General features: G+C 37.7%; 1 protein-coding gene across 4 annotated transcripts in view; it reads right to left on the reverse strand.

Moving 5' to 3' along the window:
• Window positions 1–18,441: 18,441 nt before the first annotated feature.
• The window catches only part of LOC140142907 (uncharacterized), a 48,241-nt gene continuing 41,185 nt past the window's right edge, over window positions 18,442–25,497 (reverse strand). For 2 of the 4 annotated variants that reach the window (XM_072164930.1, XM_072164929.1), the window contains exons 7-10: window positions 24,157–24,362; window positions 20,492–20,583; window positions 20,008–20,192; window positions 18,442–18,862 (exon numbers count right to left, since the gene is read on the reverse strand). In XM_072164930.1, coding sequence (XP_072021031.1) covers window positions 18,563–18,862; window positions 20,008–20,192; window positions 20,492–20,583; window positions 24,157–24,362 — 783 coding nt within the window. In that variant the 3' untranslated portion in view covers window positions 18,442–18,562. The remainder of the gene's footprint in view (window positions 18,863–20,007; window positions 20,193–20,491; window positions 20,584–24,156; window positions 24,363–25,497) is intronic. The other 2 variants (XM_072164931.1, XM_072164932.1) reach the window with 2 other exon arrangements.

Below are 25,497 nucleotides of genomic sequence, written 5' to 3' on the forward strand. Positions count from 1 at the left end.
CATGCCCATACGACAATTTTGAGTAATTTACATCAGATAAACCCTGGGTGACCCCGGATGACCCCGAAATGACCATCCAAATATTTGACTTTAAATGCTGACTGTACTTACAGGTTTCATTCCCATACGAATGTTTTTAGATTTGACCTCAGATGACCCCTGGCTGACCCCGGATGAACCCAAAATGAATTTCCAAAAATTTGGCTCTAAATGCCCATACGACAGTTTGTAGTAATTTGACATCAGGTGACCCCAGGGTGACCCCGGCTGACTCCAAAATGACCTTCTAAAAGTTTGACTCTACATGTTAACTATACCCACCAAGTTTTGCAGGGAGCACGTTGGCCTAGCGGAACGGGCACTGACTCATAATCGGAAGGTTGCGGGTTCGAGCCCCGGCGACGCCATCATGTTGTGCCCTTGAGTAAGGCACTTTATCTCGATTACTCCTCTCCACCCAGGTGTTTAAATGGGTACCTTCATTCTTAAATGCTGGGAAGGTAACAGACTCGCTGTAGAGGAGGTGTAGCGATCCCCCTATAGCAACATTACATGGAGGAGTCTGGCCCAATCGCCAATGAAAGAGAGATGGGCATTCCGATCACTGTTTATACAGGATCGTCTCCGTTACCTTTTTACCAAGTTTTGTGATCATACAACAGTTTTTAGTAATTTGACCTCAGATGACCCCTGGGTGACCCAAAATGACCCGAAATGACATTTCAAAAATTTGACTCTAAATGTTGCCTGTACCCACAAAGTTTTATTCCCCTATGACAGTTTTTAGTAATTTGACCTCAGATGGCCCATGGGTGACCCCGGATGACCGCAGAATGAAATTCCCAAAATTTGACTCTAAATGTTGATTGTCCCCACCAAGTTTCATTCACATACGACACTTTTAGTAATTTGACCTCAGATGACCCCTGGGTGACCTCGGAAGACTCCGAATGACCACCCGAATGACCTTCCCAAAAATTGACTTTAAATATTGACTGTACCCACCAAGTTTCGTGTCCATACGACAAATTTTAGATATTTGAGCGCATATGACCCCTGGGTGACCTCGGATGACCACGAAATGACCATCCAAAAATGACTCTAAAATAATATTGACTGTACCCACCAAATTTCGTGCCATACGGCAGTTTTTAGTAATTTGATCTCAGACGACCCCTGGATAACCCCGCATGACCCCAAAATGACCTTGGCAAAATTTGGCATTAAATGTTGACTGTGCCCACCAAGTTTCATGCGCATACAACAGTTTTTAGTAATTTGACCTCAGGTGACCCCTGGATAGCCTAAGATGACCTCTAAATGACCTTCTAAAAATCTGACTCTAAATGTTGACTGACCAAGTTTCATGTCCATACGACATATGACCCATGGATAACCCCGGATGACCTAAAATGACCTTCTAAACATTTGTCTCTAAATGTTGACTGTACCAAGTTTCATGTCCATACAACAGTTTTTAGTCAGTTGACCTCAGATGACCCCTGGATATAACCCCGAAATGACCTTCCAAAAATTTGACTTTAAATATTGACTGTACCCACCAAGTTTCATGCCCATACGACAGTTTTAGTAATTTGACCTCAGATTACCCCTGGGTGACCTCGGATGACCCCGAAAAAGGTGACCGGAAAACGTTTAACTGTCGGGTTATATAAAGGGTATAAAACGTTTTCATAACATTCAAAAATATTTTTGATTACTGCAAATATTCTAACATAATTTTATTCAAGTGTTGACAAAATATTTTGCAAAAAATGTTTGCAAAAAATATTTTACAATAACATTTAATAATCATTTAAAAAATATTGTTGTAGTGTGTTTTCATACAAATATTTAAAAAAAATTCATGACCTTTGTATAACCCGACATTTAATGTTATCAAATTGTTTTTACAAAATAAAAAGCTACCTAATTGAGAATAATAATATTTGTATAATAGTTGAGGTCAAAGAGCATGCAGAGATCATCAAACAGCTCTAGTTCTAATTCTCTGGCTTAGCAGACCCTTTTCTCTTTCATGACAAACGATAATTTTTTTATTATGACTAGCGAACCTTCTATTGTATTATGGTTAGCGGTCCTTTTTTATTATGACTAGCGGTCCTTTTTTATTATGACTAGCGGTCCTAAATTTATATTATGACTAGCGAACGTGTTTCTCTATTATGACTGGCGGTCCTTTTGTTATATTATGACTAGCGGCCGTGATTTTTTTCATTATGACTAGCGGTCCTTTTTTTTTATTATGACTAGCGAACCTCTTTTTGCATTATGACTAGCGGTCCTCTTTTTCTATTGTGACTAGCGAGCCTTTTTTCTATTATGACTAGCGGTCCTTTTTTCTATTATGACTAGCGAGCCTTTTTTCTATTATAACTAGCGGTCCTCTTTTTCTATTATGACTAGCGAACCTTTTTTCCTATTATGACTAGCGGACCTTATGACTAATGAACCCTTTTTCTTATGACTAGCGAACCCTTTGTTTTATTTATGACTAGCGAACTCATGGTATAGGAAACTACACGTTATGACTAGCGACCCTTATGACTTATGAACCTTATGACTAGCGACCCTTATGACTAGCGACGTGTAGGCCTAACCGTCTAAAGTTGTGGGGGCACTGAACAGTAACCTTCCGCGACCGGAAGTGTAACGTCTGTATAGTAGGCCTACCTTAAAAACACAAAATTTAGGCCAAATAGGATGTGCGTAGGCCTATTTCCACCAAAATGTAGGCCTACGTATGACATCATTGTAGGGTATTATGTTAAAACTGACATGTTCTTGTTGCCCATGGATGCAAAAAAAAAATCACTTGAATTTTGTTTCGGGATGTGTAAGATATCCCACAATGCAATGCGTCGAGAACCCGATTTTGAGAGGTGAACGCTTCAAAAATACGGGTTGAGTTAAAAAAGTGAAATTTGTGAAAAACTGACACTGATACCATGACAGGGCTGTCAACTCTCACGCATTGGCCGTGAGTCTCACGCATTGGGTCACTTTCTCACGGTCTCACGCCAGGGTAGTAGGCCTATCTCACGCCGAGGTAGTAAATCTCACGCAAAAAGGTGGAAAATGAGTAAAATCTCACGCATCGTCATAAATTATTTGTTGCTCTTACCCCCTCCCCCCCCCGTTTTTCACATTCTCGAGCGCCGTAGCTCAAATAATCATGGTACAAAATGAACATTGGAGTCGGCAAATCCCGGTACGCCTCTGTCTCACGCCCCCGGAGGGGGTTCTCCCTGGTTAAAGGTATACGGGGATGTGCCACGGTTTTGGGGTACCTTTTCAGCAATTTTGGTATATCGATGGGTGGGTTTTCAGTGTAGACCAATGCGCCCAATTGGGCGCATTTGGGAAAAAGTGCCCCTAAAAGCGCCCAATTAGGGCAAATTTGGGTGCTTTTTGGGTGTTTTTTGTGAAAAATTGGTATACTGATGGGTGGCAAAACCAGCAAAAAGTAGGTATAGAGAAAGTCAGCATCCGAAAGTCTGCGTGGCACATCCCCGTAAATTTTTTTTCGAAGAACCCCCCCCGGGCTCACGCCAAGCAATTCCAAAAAGTTGACAGCCCTGTACCATGATTTTTTTGTAGCTAAAATAAGGATCACTTTTGTTCATCATACAGGTAATCCACAGGTGAGAGTTATCGAGTTGATATTGAGTAGTTTGAAAGCCGATTTTTGACAGGTTTCTGCTTGAACTCGTCACAGTGAGAAGTTCCATAGTGCCAAATTCGGCAGCTTTGTCGTGGAGTTATGTACATGATAGCGTAAGCTTGAACTGCGTTGTGTCATACTAGGCAGTTGTAAACTATATGCACGATTGATAAAGCTGGTTTAGCTGAGTGGCATAGCTCTATACTCAGTCAGTTGTACTAAAAATGACAATTACTTGATGATCCTTACTACCTTAGCGTCCGACGAAGCACCATACCCCCCCCGCTACAACCCCCCCCGCTACAACCCCCCGCTACAACCCCCCGCTACAACCCCCCCAAAGAAGTGAAAATTTAATTAAAAATGGTGAAATGGGAACAATTTCATGTGAATAAATAAGTCATTAGACAATTATGTATGGTATGATTGATATTGTTACTACATGTACTATATCATATGCAAGACCTTCCAGGATACTTGGTATTAGAAATAATAGTGAATGACTATCATGTCGTGCGTCATGAATTGGGGTATAGGAAAAGGTGGAGGCGTTACATTTTTTCATTTTATTTGGGACATTTTGTCCCAAATCTCAAGAATGGAGAGGGGTACTGAACTAGTTTTGGTCTCATTTTGTTGCTTGGTTATCTAGCTCAATTTGTGGAAAGAAAGAACTTCACACTTTATTTACTTCTTGAGATATTGCAATTCAAACGATGTGAAGTCAGGGGTGGAGGATCCTACGGTTGAGGATCCTACGGTTGAGGCATGTGTTAAAGTATAGGGAATGTTGATTTTAGCGCCTCACAAATATATTTTTTACTGTAACTTCATAACCCAGCAAGGTATTGAGATGGATCATGTACCATTGTTTTGGTATTTATGTCTAGTTTGAAATGTGACCAGTTTTACTCCAAGCTAAGTTAATTTGTTGCAAGTGTGCTGCATTCTGTGTCATGGGGCACACCGTCATCATCCCTATATCTTCGTGTTAAAAATTGCCGTGATAGTACGATGAATCCTCACGTTTTTCAACAACTACGCATGGTGATTTTATTCGAGATAGGCCGTGCAACTCAGGCTAAGCATATAATTTGAGATTTTGAGCGCCTGCCACACTGTTTCTATTCTATGTTTTACGATTTTCGCATGATCAATATATGGCTGGCCGTAACCGCCACAACGTGGAGCTGCTACGCGTAGCTTACTTTTCGCTTCGCGGAGCTAAATTGACTTATCATGTTAGATCTTTTCATTACGCTGAGCCAGTGGATGCATCCTCGTTCCAGAGAGAAAACTCTTGCCAAAATTAATGTTTACTATGGGGATTTCAAATGAATCGATTGTAAATAAACCACGACCAGTTGTACAGGATCAATACCATTGTTTGATTAGTGTATAGTCAATGTTACCTTGCATGCATGTGTCATGTGTGTGGCGTGTTTGTTTGTTTGTTTGTCTACTGTGTCAGGCCAGGATCACTGACACCCACGGTACTGATACTCTCATACTATCACGGTGATCATATTGTTGAATGTTGTTGACTTAAAAATAATCATGATGCAGTCATGTCTACAGTAGAACTCACCACGACCTTTGAAGGACTTAAACCCTATTAAAAGCTATTAAACCAAGATAACACTCAATGAAAACGGCTCAACTATGTTACATCAGATCTTCTCTGGTTAAATACACACTGCACTTGTGTCTGTTTTACCTGTGCAATGAGCAATGAGCTGGTATTATAGTTTCAGTTGGGTGAACGATTATAAAGCGAACGCAAGGTAACAATACTGTGGGCTTTTGTTTACGAAATGAGACAATAGTCTGCTTATTGTTAACCAGCGTTCTTGAAAATGAGAAGCTTAATGACTTAACACGGTTTAGAAATAATTTCTTCATATTTTTTTGGTACAAAAGTACCAATATTTCCAAACACCTAAATTAGCTAAAAATTTAGGACATGTTACAAAACTATATTTTCTAGAATTTCAGAGAATACTTTAAATATTGGCCGGTTATTTTGTACACAGTAGTGACGTCAACTAGGCAATGGCCTATACTTCTAACATACACTATTTGTAGAGGTCACGCGTCAATGGTGAGCGCACTGAGTATTGTGTATAGGAAAACGAACAGTAACTACAGTATGTATGGCCTACTACTAGTATATAAAGTAAATCCGAACTGGTTTGCAGTTTGCTGAAGGTTGAATTCCGCAGGGACACCGCGCAAGTTATACAAATTAGCTCCCGGCGATACACTGCAGATCGCAGAACTGTGTGTATAGTTTACCACCACTCTGCCTAGCTATATAGTTATGTACAATACTGTATGAGTTTCTTATGAGTGCATGTCCATCTTAATAATAAGTCAGTTCGTACTTTTCATAAACTACTTTTTGAATCATAACTTTCGTGACAGAGGATATCTTGCAACTACGTGACGCTCGTCTGGCAAATTCTTAATGAATAAATTCGCTTCACGTAATGAGTAAGTCGTACTTAATTAGTCAGTTTTACCTCCGAGTAATGAAAAACTCTAACATGAATTTGGCTCCACGGAGCAAAAAGTCAGCTACGCGTAGCAGCTCCACGTTGTGGCGGTTGCGGCCTACCATATCAGTATCCCATATGATATTTCTATTGCAAGAAAATTTTATTTGTTGTCAGGTTTTATCTTAAATACACTAACTGGAAATTAAATACACTAATTAGTGAGGACCGGTATTTTGCTGTGGATATGTTTAACTGCAATTTGCGGGTAAAAATTTGAAATCCTGAGTAAAAATTTTGATCATATTCAACTCTTTGAGAAAAAATTTATATAAAAGAATGCATGTAAAATCCAGCTGCAATACAATGTACATTATTGACACACTATCACTCTCTTTATCTACGGCAATAATAGAATATCGATTTCAATCGAATTGAATACGATGCTCAGTTTTGAGTTTGTAGTTGACTACTAAGCGACCTAAGCGATCGATTGCTAGCCAATCAGATAGAACTCCTTTTCTTGCGTTCGGTGAAATACCAGTCGCCCGTCGCTCACCAACGGAGTATTAAATTTATATTTATCGAATAGGAAGTCGACACTGTGTGGGGTCTAGGCTTTTCCTATACGTTACTGTGTTAAGTATTCATTTATGCTCCGAAATGTTCTGAAGGTCATATTTCATGAAGGAATTACCCCACTGCTGTAAAAGTTAACATTTTTGGATGGAAATTTGATGAGGAATTCAAATATGCCACTGGTGTTTGTGTGGGGCATGGAGGAAAAAAGTTTTGATTGAAAATGTAATAAAAATCATAAAAATTATGTACAACTTTTGAACACCCTGTATCTCAGGTAGGCAACATAACTCATCATTACAAGTTTGGTTTTTTTGATAGCCTACAATGTTGTTAGCCCATTTAAAAAGGTTTTAGCAGAACAGGTGTTTATGTTAGTAAATAAGAGAGAAACAAAATAGTATACTTTTTGAACCAAAATTCAACTTTGCCACCCTATATGACATTTGTGGCACCCTGTATATTGACCAATTGACGCGATTCCAAATACAGCGCGCCGCCAACGACGGCAGTGAAAATTGGCATTTCCCGTGTCTGGGGTCGACATCCTTTTCATCAACCATAGCTGACCATGTTTGTGATTATTACTCTAAAAACACAATGTTTTATAGTACTTTTTGAAATTTTTCGAGATTTTCTGTGTTGAAGTGAAATATTGCAGTTTGATATTCACAGATGTCCTTTTCTAAAACCCGCAAACTTGATGTTGATAGGCCTACTAGGTGTTTCCTTTTTGTTATACATTTTCTAAAACCGCCCTTTTTTGTTTTTAAACTTTACTATGCTTTTCAGCCCGATACGCGCGAGCCTATAGTCAATGCGAAGTAGGCCTAGGCCTGTCCTTTTTTTTTAAATGGAAAACGCATAGGTGTTAGTTTTGGTTATTAGAATAAATTGTTTTAATTCTTTCTGAATTTATTGTTTGTTCAATACGATAATATAACACCAGCATACTAAAAGAACATCCATACTATAGGTGTTGTGTTTTTGTAATCGGTCTACATTTTCTAAAAATAGGTGTTTTTTTGCACGAAGGCCGCCGCGCTGGATAGGCCTACAGCAAAGAGATTCAAGTAATTTTAAAAGATTCTTATTGTCTCATTATGTGTAAACATGCATCACATTGGTTTGCAATTTTTGTTATTATTGTAATTGTTTGATTTGTCCTTATTTTATTTTAGCCTAAATTTGTATTTTTAATTATATTAGGCCTATATCAAACATTAAAAAATAGCCAACGGCATAAAAATAACATTTATTTTTTGTTAATATTTCAATTTGAGACTTTAATGCATAAGTTCAACAATACCTCATAGAGTTCTAGCATTAGGCCTATAATAAAGATGAAGAAAGTTACAAACTGCAAAAGAGTACATGTATCAGTTTAAAATAATAGCCTATTGTACGTGTAATGTATAATAATTACAGTTTTTTTCAAACACAATTTTTAAAAATGACTCCTTTGGCCCCCATGAACCAGATCGTGTCTCAATTAAGGTTTAAATTTGACAATTGTCATGCCCGATTTTAATATTAATTCATGTTTCTTTTTCATATTTTATTTTTACTTCCGCTTTCTTGCATGTCATACCATCTTTATTTCATCTTTCCCCTTTAATAAAAATAACCCAACGAAATTTACTCTTAATGTAGGCCTAGTCCTACTCCCAAATAGCACACGTTGGTTGGAATGAGTTTGTTTTAGTCATATTATCGGTCGGCACAACATTGAAAAATCAAAAACTTTTTCGACTAAATATTCAATTGGACAATTTTAATTTAATTTTTTTAGGATATACTGTACAATTTGCAGATGATGTTTTTGACAAAAACAAGATGACTTAACATGCTTAACAATGTAGTTTGGAGGCCATTATAGGCCTAAATGAAAATGAAAACGTGCCTATTCATACAGAATTCGAGCCCCCGCACCAAATGTATTGAGGGGCTGAACCCCAGCCCCAGGTTCATAAGCCTATGTAATATTGTTGACAGAATTGCACCACAAGAGTTTATTTTAAAAATTAACAGGTTTATTTGTTGAGTGCAAGTATATATTTTCTCCCGACATTATACATTGGGGCCAAAGTGTTTTGTTTATAGGGCTATATAGAAGGAAATAGCTTCTAAATTTACGACCTTTCGTGATCATACAGTAGGCCTACATCATGCTACAATGAGCGTTTCAAAACGTCACCCGAAATGCTTTAAAACAATTAATTCATATCTATTCAAGTTTGTGAAAAGGTTATAAATGTAAAACATCTATAGGCCTCGGCCAGGAAAAAATAATAAAAATAAAAATAATAGGCCTACAAGCGTTCAAAACATTTATGAAAACCAAAAGTTTTGATCTTAAATCTTGTATCACGCATGGTAATAATTATGGGAAAAGTTATCCAAACAAGAAATAAAAAAGGCACGAATTTGCGTTTTAGATTAAATTTACTGTTTGAAATTGTCTTGCATCAAAACCATTTGCTATTATAGGCCTACCCAAACTCGAAAATTGACATTTTGACATTAGGTTTATAGGCCTAGATGGTCGATCAGAGATATCAACATTTTTGACATCGAGTTTTAACCGTAGATGGTTGAATAGGAATAGAGTACATTTGATGAAATTCGAAAACGTTTTAATCGTATTAAAAAAATAAATGCTTTACGCTGTCCATGCTGTTAAAATATGTATTGAATATTTCGTTATTCTAAATATTGAGAATTAGGCCTACTTTACTTAAAACAAACAAGGGTTAAAAATTGGGTTTTTTTAAGGATATTCATGAGGGTCTAAGTAGGCCTATCCCCAATCATATTTTTCAGTGTTTTCTTTTCTTGTAAACGAGAGCCTAAAGTATTTTCCCAAGCGCCTCAGACCGGGTTCGGAAAAGTTTGAAAATAAGGGTTTAGGGGGCCTAATTGATGCCCATTATTTTGTGTGGGACTAGGCCTAAAACTCTGAACATTCACAGAGGTAGGCCTAAACCATGACTGTCGAAATTAACTTTAAAAAGCTAGGATGCTTTACGCTGTCCATGATGCTGTTAATAATGTATTGAATATTTCGTTATTCTAAATATTGAGAATTAAGCCTGTACTTAAAACAAACAGGGTTTTAAAATTGGGTTTTTTTTAAGGATATATGCATGAGGGTCTAAGTAGGTCTATCCCCAATCATATTTTTTTAATCAAGTCTATTATAGGCCTACTTACACTCAAGCTTAAAGACCTGAAAGTGTTTTCTTTTCTTGTAAACGAGAGCCTAAAGTATTTTCCCAAGCGCCTCGGAAAGTTCGGAAAAGTTTGAAAATAAGGGTTTAATTGATGCCCATTATTTTGTGGTGGGAATAGGCCTAACACTCTGAACATTCACAGAGGTAGGCCTAAACCATGACTGTCGAAATTAACTTTAAAAAGGAGGCAGAAATGAAAAAAAAAATCGTCGGAGGGTTGAATCAACAGCTGAGCATCATCAACGTAAATCAGGGCTGTCAACTCTCACGCATTGGCCGTGAGTCTCACGCATTGGGTCACTTTCTCACGGTCTCACGCCAAGGTAGTATAATCTCACGCCTAGGTAGTAAATCTCACGCAAAAAGCTGGAAAATGAGTAAAATCTCTCGCATCGTCATGAATAATTTGTTGCTCCTACCCCCCACTTTTCACACTCCAGAGCGCCGTGGCTCAAATAATCCCGGTACGCCCCTGTCTCACGCCAAGCAATTCTAAAAAGTTGACAGCCCTGCGTAAATAAACAAAAGTGGTTGAGTAATAGCAACACGTTTCCGTTTCCTTGGTCGATGCATCGTCGACGCGTCATGGATGTCGACTTTTACCCATGATGCTCTGCGCGAAGTAGATCAGCCAGGCGTGATCGTAGGTGGCGCGCTGTATTTGGAATCGCGAGAATTGTTTGTAGGCCTATGTGTGTATTCCTGGTACTCTAAGCTTTACAGTGATATATAATTTTATAGGGTTTTGATGAACAGTTTATGAATTAGATCAGTTTGGTTGGGATTCCGAAAGGTGGTTTAAACCTAGGTTTAGCTAAACCTAGGTTTAAACCTAGGTTTAAACCAAAGTTATGCGTTTCCCGAAGCTGGTTTAAGTTAAACCTGGGTCTAAAGCTGAGTACTAAAGTCGCAAAAGCCGGGTCTAACTTAAACCTGGCAGGGGGTAGGTTTAAGTCCAGGTTTAAGTTAGCACCGGCTTAAGTTAAACCACCTTTCGGAATTCCAACCTTTAAGTACAAAAACATGTAAATTGCTCAATTTTTTAGTGTGTAACGCATTTGGCCCCCAATTCATGGCGCACGACCTATTAAATTTCACATGACCCCCCCTATCAGGAAAAATAAAATCACATAACCCCCCTGTTTGTCAAAGTGAAAATCACATAACCCCCCTACATTTTTCCTGGCCCCCCCCTCCCCATTAATAGTGAGCGGTCCCTTAATAGTTCAGACTCCGAACTAAATCTTTATAAAAAATAAGAACCAACATGAGTAAATGAGGCGTCGAATTGCAATAAACACCATTTTGGTAATTCTGACCTGATAAAAGTAAATGAGGCGCTTTGCGGCAAGCGCCATTTGATATATGTGACCGTCCACCACAAACGGAGTGTAAAGTCGGTCCTGATCAATTTTTTTAAATTTCATATTTAGAAAGTAGGCCTATATGTCATAAGCTTTAAAATGATGCATCATTTGACTTCTTACGATATCCGGAAGCGGAGTTATGGTTAGTTGAACTTGACACACTTTAAAAAAAAAAAATGACTTTCATGAACATTTTAATTTGTAGGCCTAACTCAAAATCACATTTGCCGACTTTTTTACGAAAGCGTTTCGAGAAGGACGGTCACATATATGCATGTTGGCCTAGATAGCTTTGATAAACAAAGCAAGAAGTGGAAGAAAATAGCTAGGAAAAAGAGAAAGAGAGAAGGCCACTCCCAAACACAATTGTACAATTTTACTCTTAGCCCTTACTTCGTGAGAAAGGAAACTGGAATTCCAATCTCAGGCCCCGATGCAAAGGCTTTAATTGCCAGAGCATAACAGCCAGAACATATTTAAATCAGTTATGGACATGGAAAACAGCCCGTGCTAATATTGCTATCACCAGTAGATAGCAATCATTGCAATATTGCTATCAGCAACATAGAAAACAATCCTGATAGCAATTGCTTTGACTGCTATCTACTATCTACTGCTGATAGCAATATTGCACTTCCCCTGCATGCTATATTTCTGATAACAATATTGCATTGACTAGCTGCTATCTAGTCCGATTTGACTGTTATCTGCTGCTGATATCAATATAGAACCGACTGCTACCTATTGCTGATAGCACTATTGCAATGACTGCTATCTACTGCTGATAGCAGTATTGCAATGACTGCTATCTACTGCTGATAGCAATATTGCACTGACTGTTATCTACTGCTGATAGCAATATTGCATTTACTGCTATCTATAGCAATATTGCATTCAATGCAATCTACTGCTGATAATATTGTAGGCCTACTGATTGCTATCTACTGCTGATAGCAATATTGCACTGATACTATTGCACTGATCTATTGCTGATACTAGTGATAGCTACCTAACTTACACTAACTGCTATCTACTGCTGATAGCAGCATTACACTAATTCCACTTTATTCTACTGCACTACTAACTGCAGTATTCTACTACTATACTGATAGCAATATTAAATGTTGTCCCAAAAGTGTGCCCGGCTGATGGGTGTTTTAAGCAAAGATCAGTTATTTACAGATGTCATTGCAACATTTTAGATACAAAAAGCATGCTGTAATATTTTGCTCAGCCGGTCGTGAATGATAAATTCCATAAATTGAACCCCAGTTATTAGTGTTTCAACATTAACATGATTTATCAGCTTGTCGCTAGGGATCTTTACAGAATAAACAAACAAATGAATGCCTTTGGTATTAAGTCCAGGGGGTAATGATATTAATCATGGTAAATGGAAACCGAAATGACACAAGAGTTAATAATGTAGTTCTCTAGTTGAAGCAGTAATAAAAACCGACTTTAATGTTAAACAATAATGTGAGTTGGTATCTACTGAAAAATGTCATAAAAAGAGGATACTAGGATCACGAAATCCTCCTTTAAGTGAAATTATATCATAAAATATAATGTCCCAATCATCCTTTAATAAGAACAAGACATCCAAACCAGTTTCAGGATAAAAGAAATTTTATTATAAATTCAGTCAATACAATATAAATACAGATGAAATATTATACAAATAATACAATCATTTACAATGCTAACCAACATTAAAAGTGGTAGGCTTTCATACTCATGTACATTGACAATTGCAAAAAAAAATGGAAACAAACCCTGACATAAAGAAACAGCTACTTAAGGGCTGGGGTATGAATGTTTGGACAGTATTTATTGTGGGACATTAGAGCACATCAGACATATCGAATTGCATTCTGAATACGAAGAATGTCCTTCTGATATCAAATAATTTTGATTTTTTGAATTTCTCAATGTAATACACATTTTATGGCTTATCATTAAAAATTGGTATTTTTGATATTTAACAGTACTCGAAGTAAACTTTGTAAATCTGATGATTTATACTTAAAGTGTATATAGGTGGGATGAAAAGCCGACGATCAATTGAAAATGTTGACCTTTCGTATCGAAGATATGGATTTTTTCCCAAAACATCAAACAAAAATTAGGTCTTTTTGGGAAAAAAATCCATATCTTTAATATGAAAGGTCAAAATTTTCAATTGATCGTCGGCTTTTCCTCCCAGCTACATACACTTTAAGAATATATCATTAGATTTATAAAATTTACTTCGAGGACTGTTATATATCAAAAATTTGAAAAATATCGAATTTTTATAATTTGCCATAAAATTTGTATTATATCATGATTTTCAAAAAATGAAAATTATTTGATATCAGAAAGACATGCTTCGTATTCAGAGTGCAATTCGATATGTCTGAGGTGCTCTCATGGCCCATAAAAAATACTGTCGAAACGCCATAAACGCTCATTCCAGTTCCCTTAAGGGGGTACTACACCCCTGGTCAATTTTTTTGCATATTTTTGCATTTTTCTAAAAAATTATAGCACATTGGTGACAAGTAAGATATGTATATTATAGGGGCAAGGACTGCAACTACTGTACTGAAAATTCAGCAACTCAACGCAAATAGTTATTGATTTATTGATCAAATATTGGTGTTCCCTCATTTTTGACTGTAACTCCACAACTGTTGTCCGTGCTGAAATAAAATTTCCAGTGCATTAGTTGTAGTCCTTGCCCCTATAATATACATATCTTACTTGTCCCAAACGCACTATAATTTTTGAGAAAAATGCAAAAATAGGCACAAAATTGGGCAGGGGTGTAGTACCCCCTTAAGCTAGTACGATGTATTCAATAAACTTGGACACACCTTTTCCATTGAAAACACAAATTTGTGTCTGTTTTTTTAATATCATGCATAAAAATTAGTTCTGTCCTAGAATTGAATTAGGGAGGGGGGTACTCAAGATTGGTTTGGGTATGTTAATGTGCCGGGGGGTCTCAAGTTTGGTTTGGGTAGGGGGATGTGCCTGGGGGGTACTCAAGTTTGGTTTGGGTAGAGGGGATGTGCCTGGGGGTACTCAAGTTTGGTTTGGGTAGAGGATGTGCCTGGGGGGTACTCAAGTTTGGTTTGGGTAGAGGATGTGCCTGGGGGGTACTCAAGTTTGGTTTGGGTAGGGGGATGTGCTGCCTCTAAGAATCTGGAAGTAGACTCATATTACATGCAAGAAAATTTGACCCATTTTTATACCCGGGCTCCAGATTTTTGGCTAAATTTAACAATTTTGTGGAAAAATAAAATTAAACAAAATTGGGCTCCAGCTAAGTGAAAATGGGATATTTTCTCAAAAAAAAAATAAATATATATATTAATACCAAAACAGCCAAAAAGGGACCATTTTTATACCAGAGGCACAAAAATGAGACCCATATATGTGGCACATCCCTGTATGGTCATTTGTGCCTCCCCCTCAACATTTTTTAGCTAAGGATTTCTTAATTTGAATACATGATCAAACTTTTTCAATTTTGCTCAGTTTTCGAAATAAGCTAAATAAACTAATTTCGAAATTACATTGTAGTCTACAGTAAACAATTCCCTGTCCCATGGAAACTAAATAAACGTGAGTGTTTGTTACACTTACATTTCATTTCTCAAATGTTGACCTACATTTGTATAATGAAAAATTCAAGTTTAATGAAATGTTTAATTTAATTATTTGTATCATAAGAAATCCAATCCACACCTTCAAACTAGTGTCACCACCTGAATTTTGCATGTATTTCAATGGGACATTTTATGGTGCGCCCACAGAGAGAGAAAACTGAGAGTGTACCACCAGTCAAAGTCCCTGTGTATTGTATACGGTGAGTTCTCGCATATTCATGAGGGCCGATTGCTCGATCGTGCAGTGTCAAACAATCATGCCAGCGCTGCGTGCCTTCGTGTGTACGCGATAGAGCGTTGCATGCTTTCGCGATTAGGCGATAGACCATGAAAATACGCAGTAATTGCGCAGCAGTCTCATCTGTTGCATTTCATGGAACAATCGGCCCTCATTATCGGATGATGCGGAGACTTTGATTGGTGGTACGGGCTCTGTTTTCTCTCTCCTCTATGGGTGCGCCTCTCGACGTGGTGCCACATACTATTTTCGACTATACGCAATCTCACTGGAGACACGGTGACATTGTTATGAAAGAAATCAAATCTATGAAAGCTTTTTGGTTATATTTGTATTTTTCAATAAATATATCACTTTCATAATAAGTGATGTACAGTTTATAACATTGTGTGTGAGCAATATGCTACAAAATAAGCTTACTATGCAGTTACTCCTTTAGTGTTCAGAAGTATAGTTGTAAAGAAAGTTCAGAGTATTTAAAAACAATTATACCAGTATTAGATGAAAAAAGATAATACAATTAAGCCAAAAAAAAAGTTTATTTCCTGTTGGTTGTAATTCTTTTTTTTTGGGGGGGGGGGGTGGAATTTTGCTGCACTTGTGGGTTTTTTTTAGAAGTTCAAAAAAATTAAAGATTAAATATCAAACTGATCATCAAAAAAAATTATAATTTCAAACAAAAATAGATGATGAAATTGTTCAAACATTTTTTTTTCGTAATTTTGTTTTACAAGTAATATGAAATCCTCAATAAATTCTATGATTTTCCTAAAACATTTAATTTTCATATTATATCCTACACTGACTTGACATTAAATATTCGTGAATTGAAGCAGTTGTCATAAATCCTGAATAAAAAAATAAAAAATGAATAAAAATAAAAAACGCATACCGGAATTTGGTTTTTATGCCACCTACAAGAAACAAACTTTTTTTGTTGCCTTATAAAATCGAATTTAAAAAAATAATACAAAGAAATACAATGTGCTTTTCCAGTTGAAATCCATAGATCCCCATGGAAGACATGATGTGGGCACTTACAACTGGAAAATTGTGCCTTATTCTCCAACACAGTGAGTGGGGGTAGATTTCAAGTAGAGTCACCCATTCAGGTAACCCCATTTGAAATTCACACTCCCTGTGTGGAAGATTATGATCATGTCTTCCATATGGGTTGTATGGATTTCAACTGGAATAGCCCATTATACTTTGGAGCATATTAATATACAAATATTAACTGTCTATATGAGTGTGATGGTGAAATATAATCACGAGGTGAAAGATGGATTATTCCATTCCACAAGCCATTCCGGCTCGTGGAATGGAACAATACATCTTTCACTGAGTGATTATATTTCGAACATTACACAAATTTAAGACAGTTAATATTTGTTTTATATCACTCATACATAAATTCTGTTGCTCAAAAATACTATTTAAGATAGGGAATACTTTTTTCCATCAACATAACACCATGTTTTGCCGTGACATACTTAACATTTTGGTGTCCACCCCATAACTAAATTGGCGAGTCTAAGAGTCAGTGCACGGCTTGGTGCAGGCGCACTACGGCGCAGCAGTATGATGGTAAAAACTATCACACAGAGAGACTGATGGTAAAAATGATAAATGGCTATCAACCAATGAACTGTCTAGAATTTATGTATGAGTGATATAAATCAAAGTAACCCATAAGTAAAAACAATGTTTACTTTGTTATTTATTTGCAGACACTTATTTTACTGATGAGGGCAGATTTGAGCATGCCAAAGAGATTAGTCCTAAAGAGAACCACCTTTGCAATGGTTGTGTGTCACTCATGAAGGGCAAAATGGTGTACCACCGGATTATTTCATCATGAGCCTGGTCAACTTTGAACTGAGGCAATGCTTGCCTGCGACTGTGTTGCATGAATAGTGTATTGTGCCAATAACACTCAAGCGCTGCTTGTGCAAATCTTTGTAATGCTCAAGACCAAAGATGCAAATTATTGGTTTGATTTGGGGCTCTCGCCGATTACCAGATTCTGAGTCGGTACAAGTACTCTATGGGTCTAATCTCTTTTGAGGCAAACTGATAGAGAAAGATACATGTAGGTGATGCAACGTGCAAACTTGTCTCATAGAAATCATGTGCAGAGGCATGCACAAAATAGGGGGGTTATGGATCCCCACTTTCGTCAACCAGGCAGACAAGAATGCACAAGAGTTTCTCAATACTGAACTTGATATGTTATCACGACAAACATATTACACATGGATCACAAGAAAACTAAGTGCAGAGGAAAAAGGCATAGCAATGTTGTTTTTTGCCCCCGAAAGGTATTGTGATCCTGCACCATTATCATGATTATTGGTGATTCCTTTTTTGTGATGAAGGCGCCAGCCGAAATGTCCGTATTCCAGAATGTAATGAACATAACTCTGTACTCTTCCGGGGAGATGATGTATTTTGCGACACTCATACCCCCTGGAATAGTGCATGATGGGAAGAAGGGAAAAAGGTCTATTGCCCCCGCCATGGTGGACATACAAACATGGCAGATTCCACCTTCTCCATATCACTTCTATGGTTTCCCTCAAAAGAGATGGGGAAAGAAAAACGTTAGGGAATGTCATCAATTTCAAAATTGTTATCTGTCATCCTTGCAAGCAAGTATTTGTAAATTAGGAATCAGAGGCATTTTACAAAATCCACATATGTTTAATTAAACAAAGCCGCTGATTTGCTACTCACACGGTCTGCTGATACTGCTTACTGCTGCTTATGTCGACTTGTCTAGTCGGACTCCGCTGATGGCTCTCCACACAACTCTGTTCTGCATGCAGTTCCTAATGTCTTGTCCCTCTAGTCCCGTATCCTCTGTTAGTTGCTTGATGTAGTCCTTCCGTGGTTGTCCTCTTGATCTTTTACCATGTAGGCTGCCACAGCAAAACTCTGAAGCTGCCTCTGTTTCACTTCTGGCACAGTGTCCAGCAAATCTCAGCCTTTTTATTTTCAGCCTCTCGGAGATTGGGGAAAGATTGCCGTACAGCTCCTTATTGGTGGTGTGCGACTGCCAGGTGACATTAAGTGCTTTTCTCAGAAGTCTTGTGTAACAGCCATCAAGCACTTTCCTAAACTTTGATGTAATTGTCCAGGTTTCTGCGCCATACATCAGCACCGATTCGACTGTGGTGGTGAAAAGCTTGGTTTTAAGATTTCTAGGCAGATACTAGTCAGCAACAGTACTAAGCCCCTCGCAAACTGCTGATAGTGAGCTTGTACTAAGTGGTAAATGGCATCCTGCTTCACAGTTTATGCTGTTTGTCATTGGTCATGTCCATTTTGCTCTCCACCATTGATCACTCGCAACAAATCTTGGGTAATCCCCTCTGTTGCCTGCTCTAACATCGGCTGGCCAATCCCCTCCATTGCCTGTTCTAACGTCGCATGACCAATTCCGTCTGTTGTCTGCTCTACCGTCGTTTCGGCATCGTCATTTGTCACTTCTTCCTTTATAATCACAGGTTTCGTATCCATATCAGCAGTAGGGATACTGCTTTCATCTGCTGCAGTGTTAACATCTTGGCTGGTGTCATCAAGGAGACCATAGGCCTGTGATGCATGCTGTAATGGAGTAAGTCACCATGTTATGGATCAGAAATGTTCGAATTCATGTGGGATTTATCTCCTGCATATTAGCTGTTATTATTAATTTTCATTTTATAGTTTATGTAGGGCTGAATGACAAATCAAAATTCTAGACTGCAGAAACCTTAATTTTCTTTTTATTTAAAAAAGCAATGCAATTTAATTATTGCCTTTCCTCTTTCCCTAACCTAACAAGACCAAAAGCCACAAAAAGCCATATAGCACCAAGCAAGTTGAGGTATCCATGTGATGCAATTGTGTGTGCAAGGAATGCTTGGCTGGCCAAGGTACTCCCTTGTGGCAGGCTATCGCTGTTTTTGTGTCTAGCATCCGAGGGGTTGGGGGTTCCAAACCGCAATTTTGAAAACAAATTTTCTCTTCATCCTTTTCCATTCTTCCTTCCTTTTTCCTCCCCCTCTGCCACTAAGCCTCCAGTAAGTTAAGGTTATGGAGAGAGGATCTTTTGGGCTGCTGTCTTTAAAGCCCTGTATTTTGAACTGGCTACCCAAAAATTGTGGTGTTGTTGCATTTTTCCATATCGTGTCATGTTTAATTCATGATATATTTGCCAAACAAGAAGGTATTTGCTGCAGAAGTGACATCATAATTGGATTAACTGCCATAGCAATAGATGAATACAATTTTTGACTATATTGCCTTGCACTACAAGTTGCACTCATTACCTGTGTATGTCTGTAATGATAGTTTGAATACAATACTGCTCTTTTCAAAGACACTAATCTTACAGGTGCGAGTGATCAGCATATGGTTCAATGCATAGGTACCGCATGAACGTTGTAGTGCAGGGCAATATAGTCAAAAATTGTATTCATCTATTGCCATGGTAGCCTTTCATCACTTCTACAGCGAATTGTCATGTTTTTTTGTCATTGTGTAGCTCCACAGTATTGCACTTGGTTTTTAAAAATTGCTCCCACTTCCAAAGTATAAGGACCCAACGCAAAATGTGGTGAGTTCAAAACGCATGGCCTTAAAGTGAGTTTTGTCAAGAATTAAACATCACAGGGAAAAAATAACTGGCAGCTAAGATACAGTAGTGTATACATGAGCAACATCACAAAATCCATGCTCTCCAAACCTATAATCTGTTGAGAACTCACCTGTGCTAACCTGAGCCCTTCATCCATGAGTGTATGCTGGACTAGTAGTCGAGTAGGGTTTGCACTTTTCTTTTTGGATTGCTTGGTGGGAGTGGTTGCTATGGAAACAGGAACAGGAGTTTCAGTTTCTTCCGTTTGCGAGGATTCCGATGGCGGGCCAACATGACTACTATTTTCATCTCCAACTGAAAACAACAAAAATTGTGATAAAATTTAGCATGATGTATCTCAAATGAACAACTGAATGAGAAGTGTCCTGTTTAAAAATCAAAACTTTTATATTCACCTTGGCGTTTCCTAAAAGTGAGTGTGGCAACGTGGCCAGTAATTTTGAGATCAGTTTGGCCTAGTGGCTGTCGAGTTCGTGGTGAAAATTATTCAGTTTTTGTTACTGCACATTAGGGATGTTGTCTAGTAGAATTTTCATTGTCGACAATCATCAAATCTCAAGAGTGAAGTAGGCTTAAGAAGAAGGTAAGCTTACCACTATCATCCGGTATTTCAGAGTTGTTGTCTGCTTCGCTACCTTCACCATTCTCATTCTCTGCTTTCTCTCTGGCTTTGGCTACATAGTACCTGATAAAACATGTTAGGAAATAAGAAACATTCCCAGTTATATATTAATTTGATTATACAACAATATAACAGGGCTGGAGAAATTAGCGCCATAATCGACAAGGCTGAGCACAGTTTATTGACAACAACAATTTTCTCACGGCCTGTACACACTTAATAACCCTTGGCGACAAAAGTATAATAAACTATTATTGATATTGAACTGTAACTTATAAAATGTTATGGAAAGAAAATTTAGTTTGAATTATTGTCACCTTTATTTCCTCTATTCAAATCATTTAATATTATTATAATATACAGTCCAACCTCTCTTATCCGGACCTCTTTTATATGGATCTCTCTGTTATCCGGCTGTGACATCTTCACAGGAAAACATGTTTTTGATGATTTAACACCTTAATTCCATGCTCTGAATGCTTAGAATGACATCTATATTGCACAAAGCACTCTAAAGCCATCTTTTAGTGCTATTATCCCATGTTAGCCCAATCTTTTGTTGTCACAATTTCAGTCCTTGAAACTTTCAATACAGAATTACATGTAATTCACTTATCCGGATTTTTCACTTATCCGGACAATGCTTGGTCCCATCATGGCCGGATAAAAGAGGTTGGACTGTAGGTCTAAAAGTATACCATTTAAAATACTTGAATCTTTCTAGGGTCTGTAACTGCACACTATCCCAGATAAAAGTGCAATGACTTATTCAACCAACCCTTGGATATGTTAGTTTGCTAGGATTGGGGAACTATATTGTCAACAAGAAGTCACATGCGATGCATGAAAAAGATAAAGTGGCTTTCCATCTGCTGCCCTAACACTTTATGTGCAACTTGCAAGGGATTTTATTTGTTTACGGTGAATTCAGTGAATTAAAATGCAGGCCTTTGAATCAGGGCTTGAAAAAATGTTAATTTCCCGACAAGCAAGCTAAATTTCCCACAATTTATTTTCACAGTACCACATGACCTACCATATAAATTTGTTAATAAGCATGTGCCTATTATTAGGGATGCCCACTCTCAATACAGTTTCCACTAGAACGATTTTTCATTTACTGTGTGCGTGATCTCACACACGTATTGTCTATGGAGAAACTGATCGATACAAGAAATCCCAGGCCTGTTAAATGGCGTACATACTTGTTTTGATCCAAATGTAGGCCTATATCAGGGTGTTTCAAGAAATTCCTGATTCCACCAGAAAACATTAACCAAACTTTTTCCTGTTTGGTCAGTAAATAGAGAGGACCTTCCTGCATGAAGAGATCAACTTTTTTTAATGAAAAATTTAATGAGATGAGAACTACAACAGGTTGAAGTGACACCATTCCGTGCATCAGGTGTTCAAACGCAATTATCTCCGAATTTGGAGTGAATCAGACAAGCAAACTTACATACTCATAAAATTTAACTATTTATGAAGACAAAATGTGTAGGATGTTAAGAAATTTAAGAATGTTTAAGCCTACATGCCCATCTCAAATCATGCACTTCCCGTGCACTTCTCACTACCATGTCCATTTCATAGGGAGTATAAAACCGGGGACCATCATGTCTTCCATGCACACACAGTATTGCTCAATGTAGTAAAGATAACCTTTGAGTTGGAGCAAATTTCTCAAAATTGGTAGTGATTAATGTTACCAAACTTATGCCATGATGAAATATAATAATTTTTGAAGATAAAATGTGCTGACCTTAAAAGATTGAACAATGTTTAAGACTACCGCTTTTCATTTGAAATAATGCACTTATTGTTCATCTCCTCTATGGAGATATTTTCCATGGCGGCCATCTATGATCATGCTTGAGGTTTCACCAAACAAACCATGGGTTTTGAGGTCTTATATTTTTGTTGTATGTCAACAAAATCGATAAAATTTTCAGGATGATCTTATTTTCATGTTGTTATAAGCAAATATAATGTTCCAGATCAGATAGTTAATAAATACATTAAGAAAAAGTACCTTAAAATTGCACTTTCTGTTAGTATTCCTTTTTGGACTTTAACTTTTTAACATGTTCTAGCAGCCCTATATAAAACCGTGACACTTTCGAAAGGCCATATCTCTGGAATGAAACGTCCGATTAAGATTATTTAAACGTCAAAATGTTTCTTTCATCAATTCCCATCCAATAAGTTAGGTCTGAATCAATTTAAAAGTACTTCAATTTTTAGTGGACATGCCTACTATTATATGCTTATTAACAAATTTTTACAGTATATTGGTACACCCAAACCCATATAAGGACCTTTGCTGGTTCCATACTGCCATGACAGTGGCCAAATGACACTCATATTGCAGATACACTGAGATAATCAAGGCTTGTCATTGGCCGAAACATCATGCCGCTAGCCGCATCAGTGTAATGAACTTTTAGTAATTCTAAACAATGGGGAAAATAGCGCACACTCATATTTACTTACTTGAGTTAATTTTGATATCGGGCAGGGGCTTTCAAGACATGGGATGCATTCCAAAAAGCTGTGGAACCCCCGACCAGGGATGCAAATTGTGCGGGAGCGGGGAGCACCGCTCCTAGGAAATGACAGTAAAAATTGAGGAAATGATACCCTGAGAAGAAAAAAAGAAAGAGTGGAAAAAGAGGAAGGAAGAAGAAAAAGAAACAGCGGAGGAGTGAGGTAGAAGATGACGAAGAGGGAAACATATCTCGCAAAAGATAACAAGGTAATAGGTGAGGGCTGTGAGGCAGTGAAGCTACTGAATGGAAGAGAGGAAATCTCAAGAAACTGGTTGTACAAAATTTTGAGGAATTCACATGATTGTTCAATAAATAAGAGGAATGTGTTGGTGTTAGTTTATGGAAATGGGTAACAATGCATATTTGAGGAAATTTACTATTCATCTCCAGAGGAGGTATTCAATGTATATAAGTTAACAGGAAAAACAAGAAGTTGGGTGAAGGCAGGTGGAAACAGGGCACATATCTGAGGAAATTTATACAAAGGGGGCACCGAGGATGTTATGGAAATTCAGTGTATCAATACTAAGAAATCAGAAGTGCCAGTGAGGAGAGGACGACCTAGACCATGTAGACCATGTGCACTGAAGAGTGGTGTCAAAATATAATACTACCATGACTTTGTCAACAAGTCTATCATACTAAGTTTGAAAGGGTGCTTGAGACAATGAAGCAATGACCTGCAGGCCCCTGATAAAAAATTAGAGAGAAAATTGAGGGGCAAAGGAAAAAGGGGGTAAAGGAGCCCATGTCCCACCAAAATCCACCTCAATCATGAGGCCAAACTAGTGTAAAATTCCAAATTTTAAAGGCTACGCCAAGCACATTTACCCTAAGCCCTTTTTGGAAGTTTGAAGACTTTACACATAGAATCTCTCTAAAAATATGGTATGTTACCAATCTCACCTTTCGAGGTGCAGAATAAAGCTTTTGTATGTCTGTTATGATTGAGGAGATCTCAAGTTTAAAACCTTGCTCCTGAGGAAGAAATCACAATTTGCATCCCTGCCCCCGACTTAGCATCACTATGAAATACATACAAAGGCAGATGACTCTAAAATATCATAATTTCAATCTAGATTCTTACCTATCCGATCTCCTCTGCTTCTTTATCAAATCTGTCTGTTCCGTCATCAGAAGCAGCTGCTGTGTTGTGAGTTTCTCAAGTTCTATCTGGAGATCGTAGACCTTCTGCAGGTTGTCCTCAGACTTGGCAGCGACTATGCTTGCTTTGGTATCACTTTGTTTCTGTTTAATTGTTGTCAGTAGGGAGGTGATCTCATTCATACGTTCCTGTGAAAAGTTAGACGATTTTGCCAACAATGTGAGACAAAACAAAATCTTTATAAGTTTTTGTAAGGCAATCAATATTCATACAAGCGACACAAGAATTGTACTAATGCTTTGAAATGACAAATTTTTAACTTTTGTATTCTTTTAAAATATTTATAGTTTTTTTCTCAAATTCATACATTTATTTTTCCCTTCTTTTTCACAAATGCATGTATGCTTCCCTTCTCTAGAATACAAATATCAGGTACTACCCTTCATTGCATTTCTTCAATCAGTTCCTCCATTCCCCTTTAGCCAACAAAAATTACTATTTTTTCTGATCACAATGTTAGACATGACAAAGAACTGAGCCTCTGTGGCAATTGAGATTGGATTAATCCCCTGATGAGCACTACCTGCCAATCTAACATTGCCTCTAATGGGTCAATTACATGATATCTTCACTTTAATCACCAATCAGCTCTGAAACAATTCACCCCAATTTTTTTTTGTGTGGTGAAATTATTCTAACAATGTTGCTGATTGGTCCAATTGATAATGAAAACTTCTTTTTGGCCAATCGGCAGGTAGTTCTCATGGGGTGAAGAATTTTGTCTCTACCCATTGGCGGAGTGTAATATTGTACATGATTTGTTAGGAGTGGTCTTCTTTTCTGTGTGTTATATTTACTTGTATCTTCAATTCTGTTTCTTCATTTTCTTTCCATATTGACCAGATATGCTTAAAATAATTCTTTTAGCCTGGATTGAGTATTTTGCTTGAGCCTGGTCCTATCAGGACCCTAGACTGTCCCACAGTCTCGGTTCGGTCCGGCCTGGATAATGGAACGATACATGATTACATAATAGCCTACCAAAATATGACATAGTCCTTCACCCCCGATTCTAAATACACAGCCCAAAACAAATTCCTCTTTCTACACAAATTGATGCCACTACACTGATCACACCTCCTATATTGAACGCTAAAATCCAGTGACCGCTCCCTCCTATATTGAACGCTAAAATCCAGTGACCGCTCCCCACGCCGAGACTGTTCCATAGTGTTAGAGATTTCACTTGCAAATAATCGTACAACTAAGCACGTGATTCTGGTGTCAATTATGATAGCCCCGCCCCAGTTTCAATTCAAATAT

Source organism: Amphiura filiformis, chromosome 20, assembly GCF_039555335.1.
Source record: "Amphiura filiformis chromosome 20, Afil_fr2py, whole genome shotgun sequence".
Taxonomy (NCBI): Eukaryota; Metazoa; Echinodermata; class Ophiuroidea; order Amphilepidida; family Amphiuridae; genus Amphiura; species Amphiura filiformis.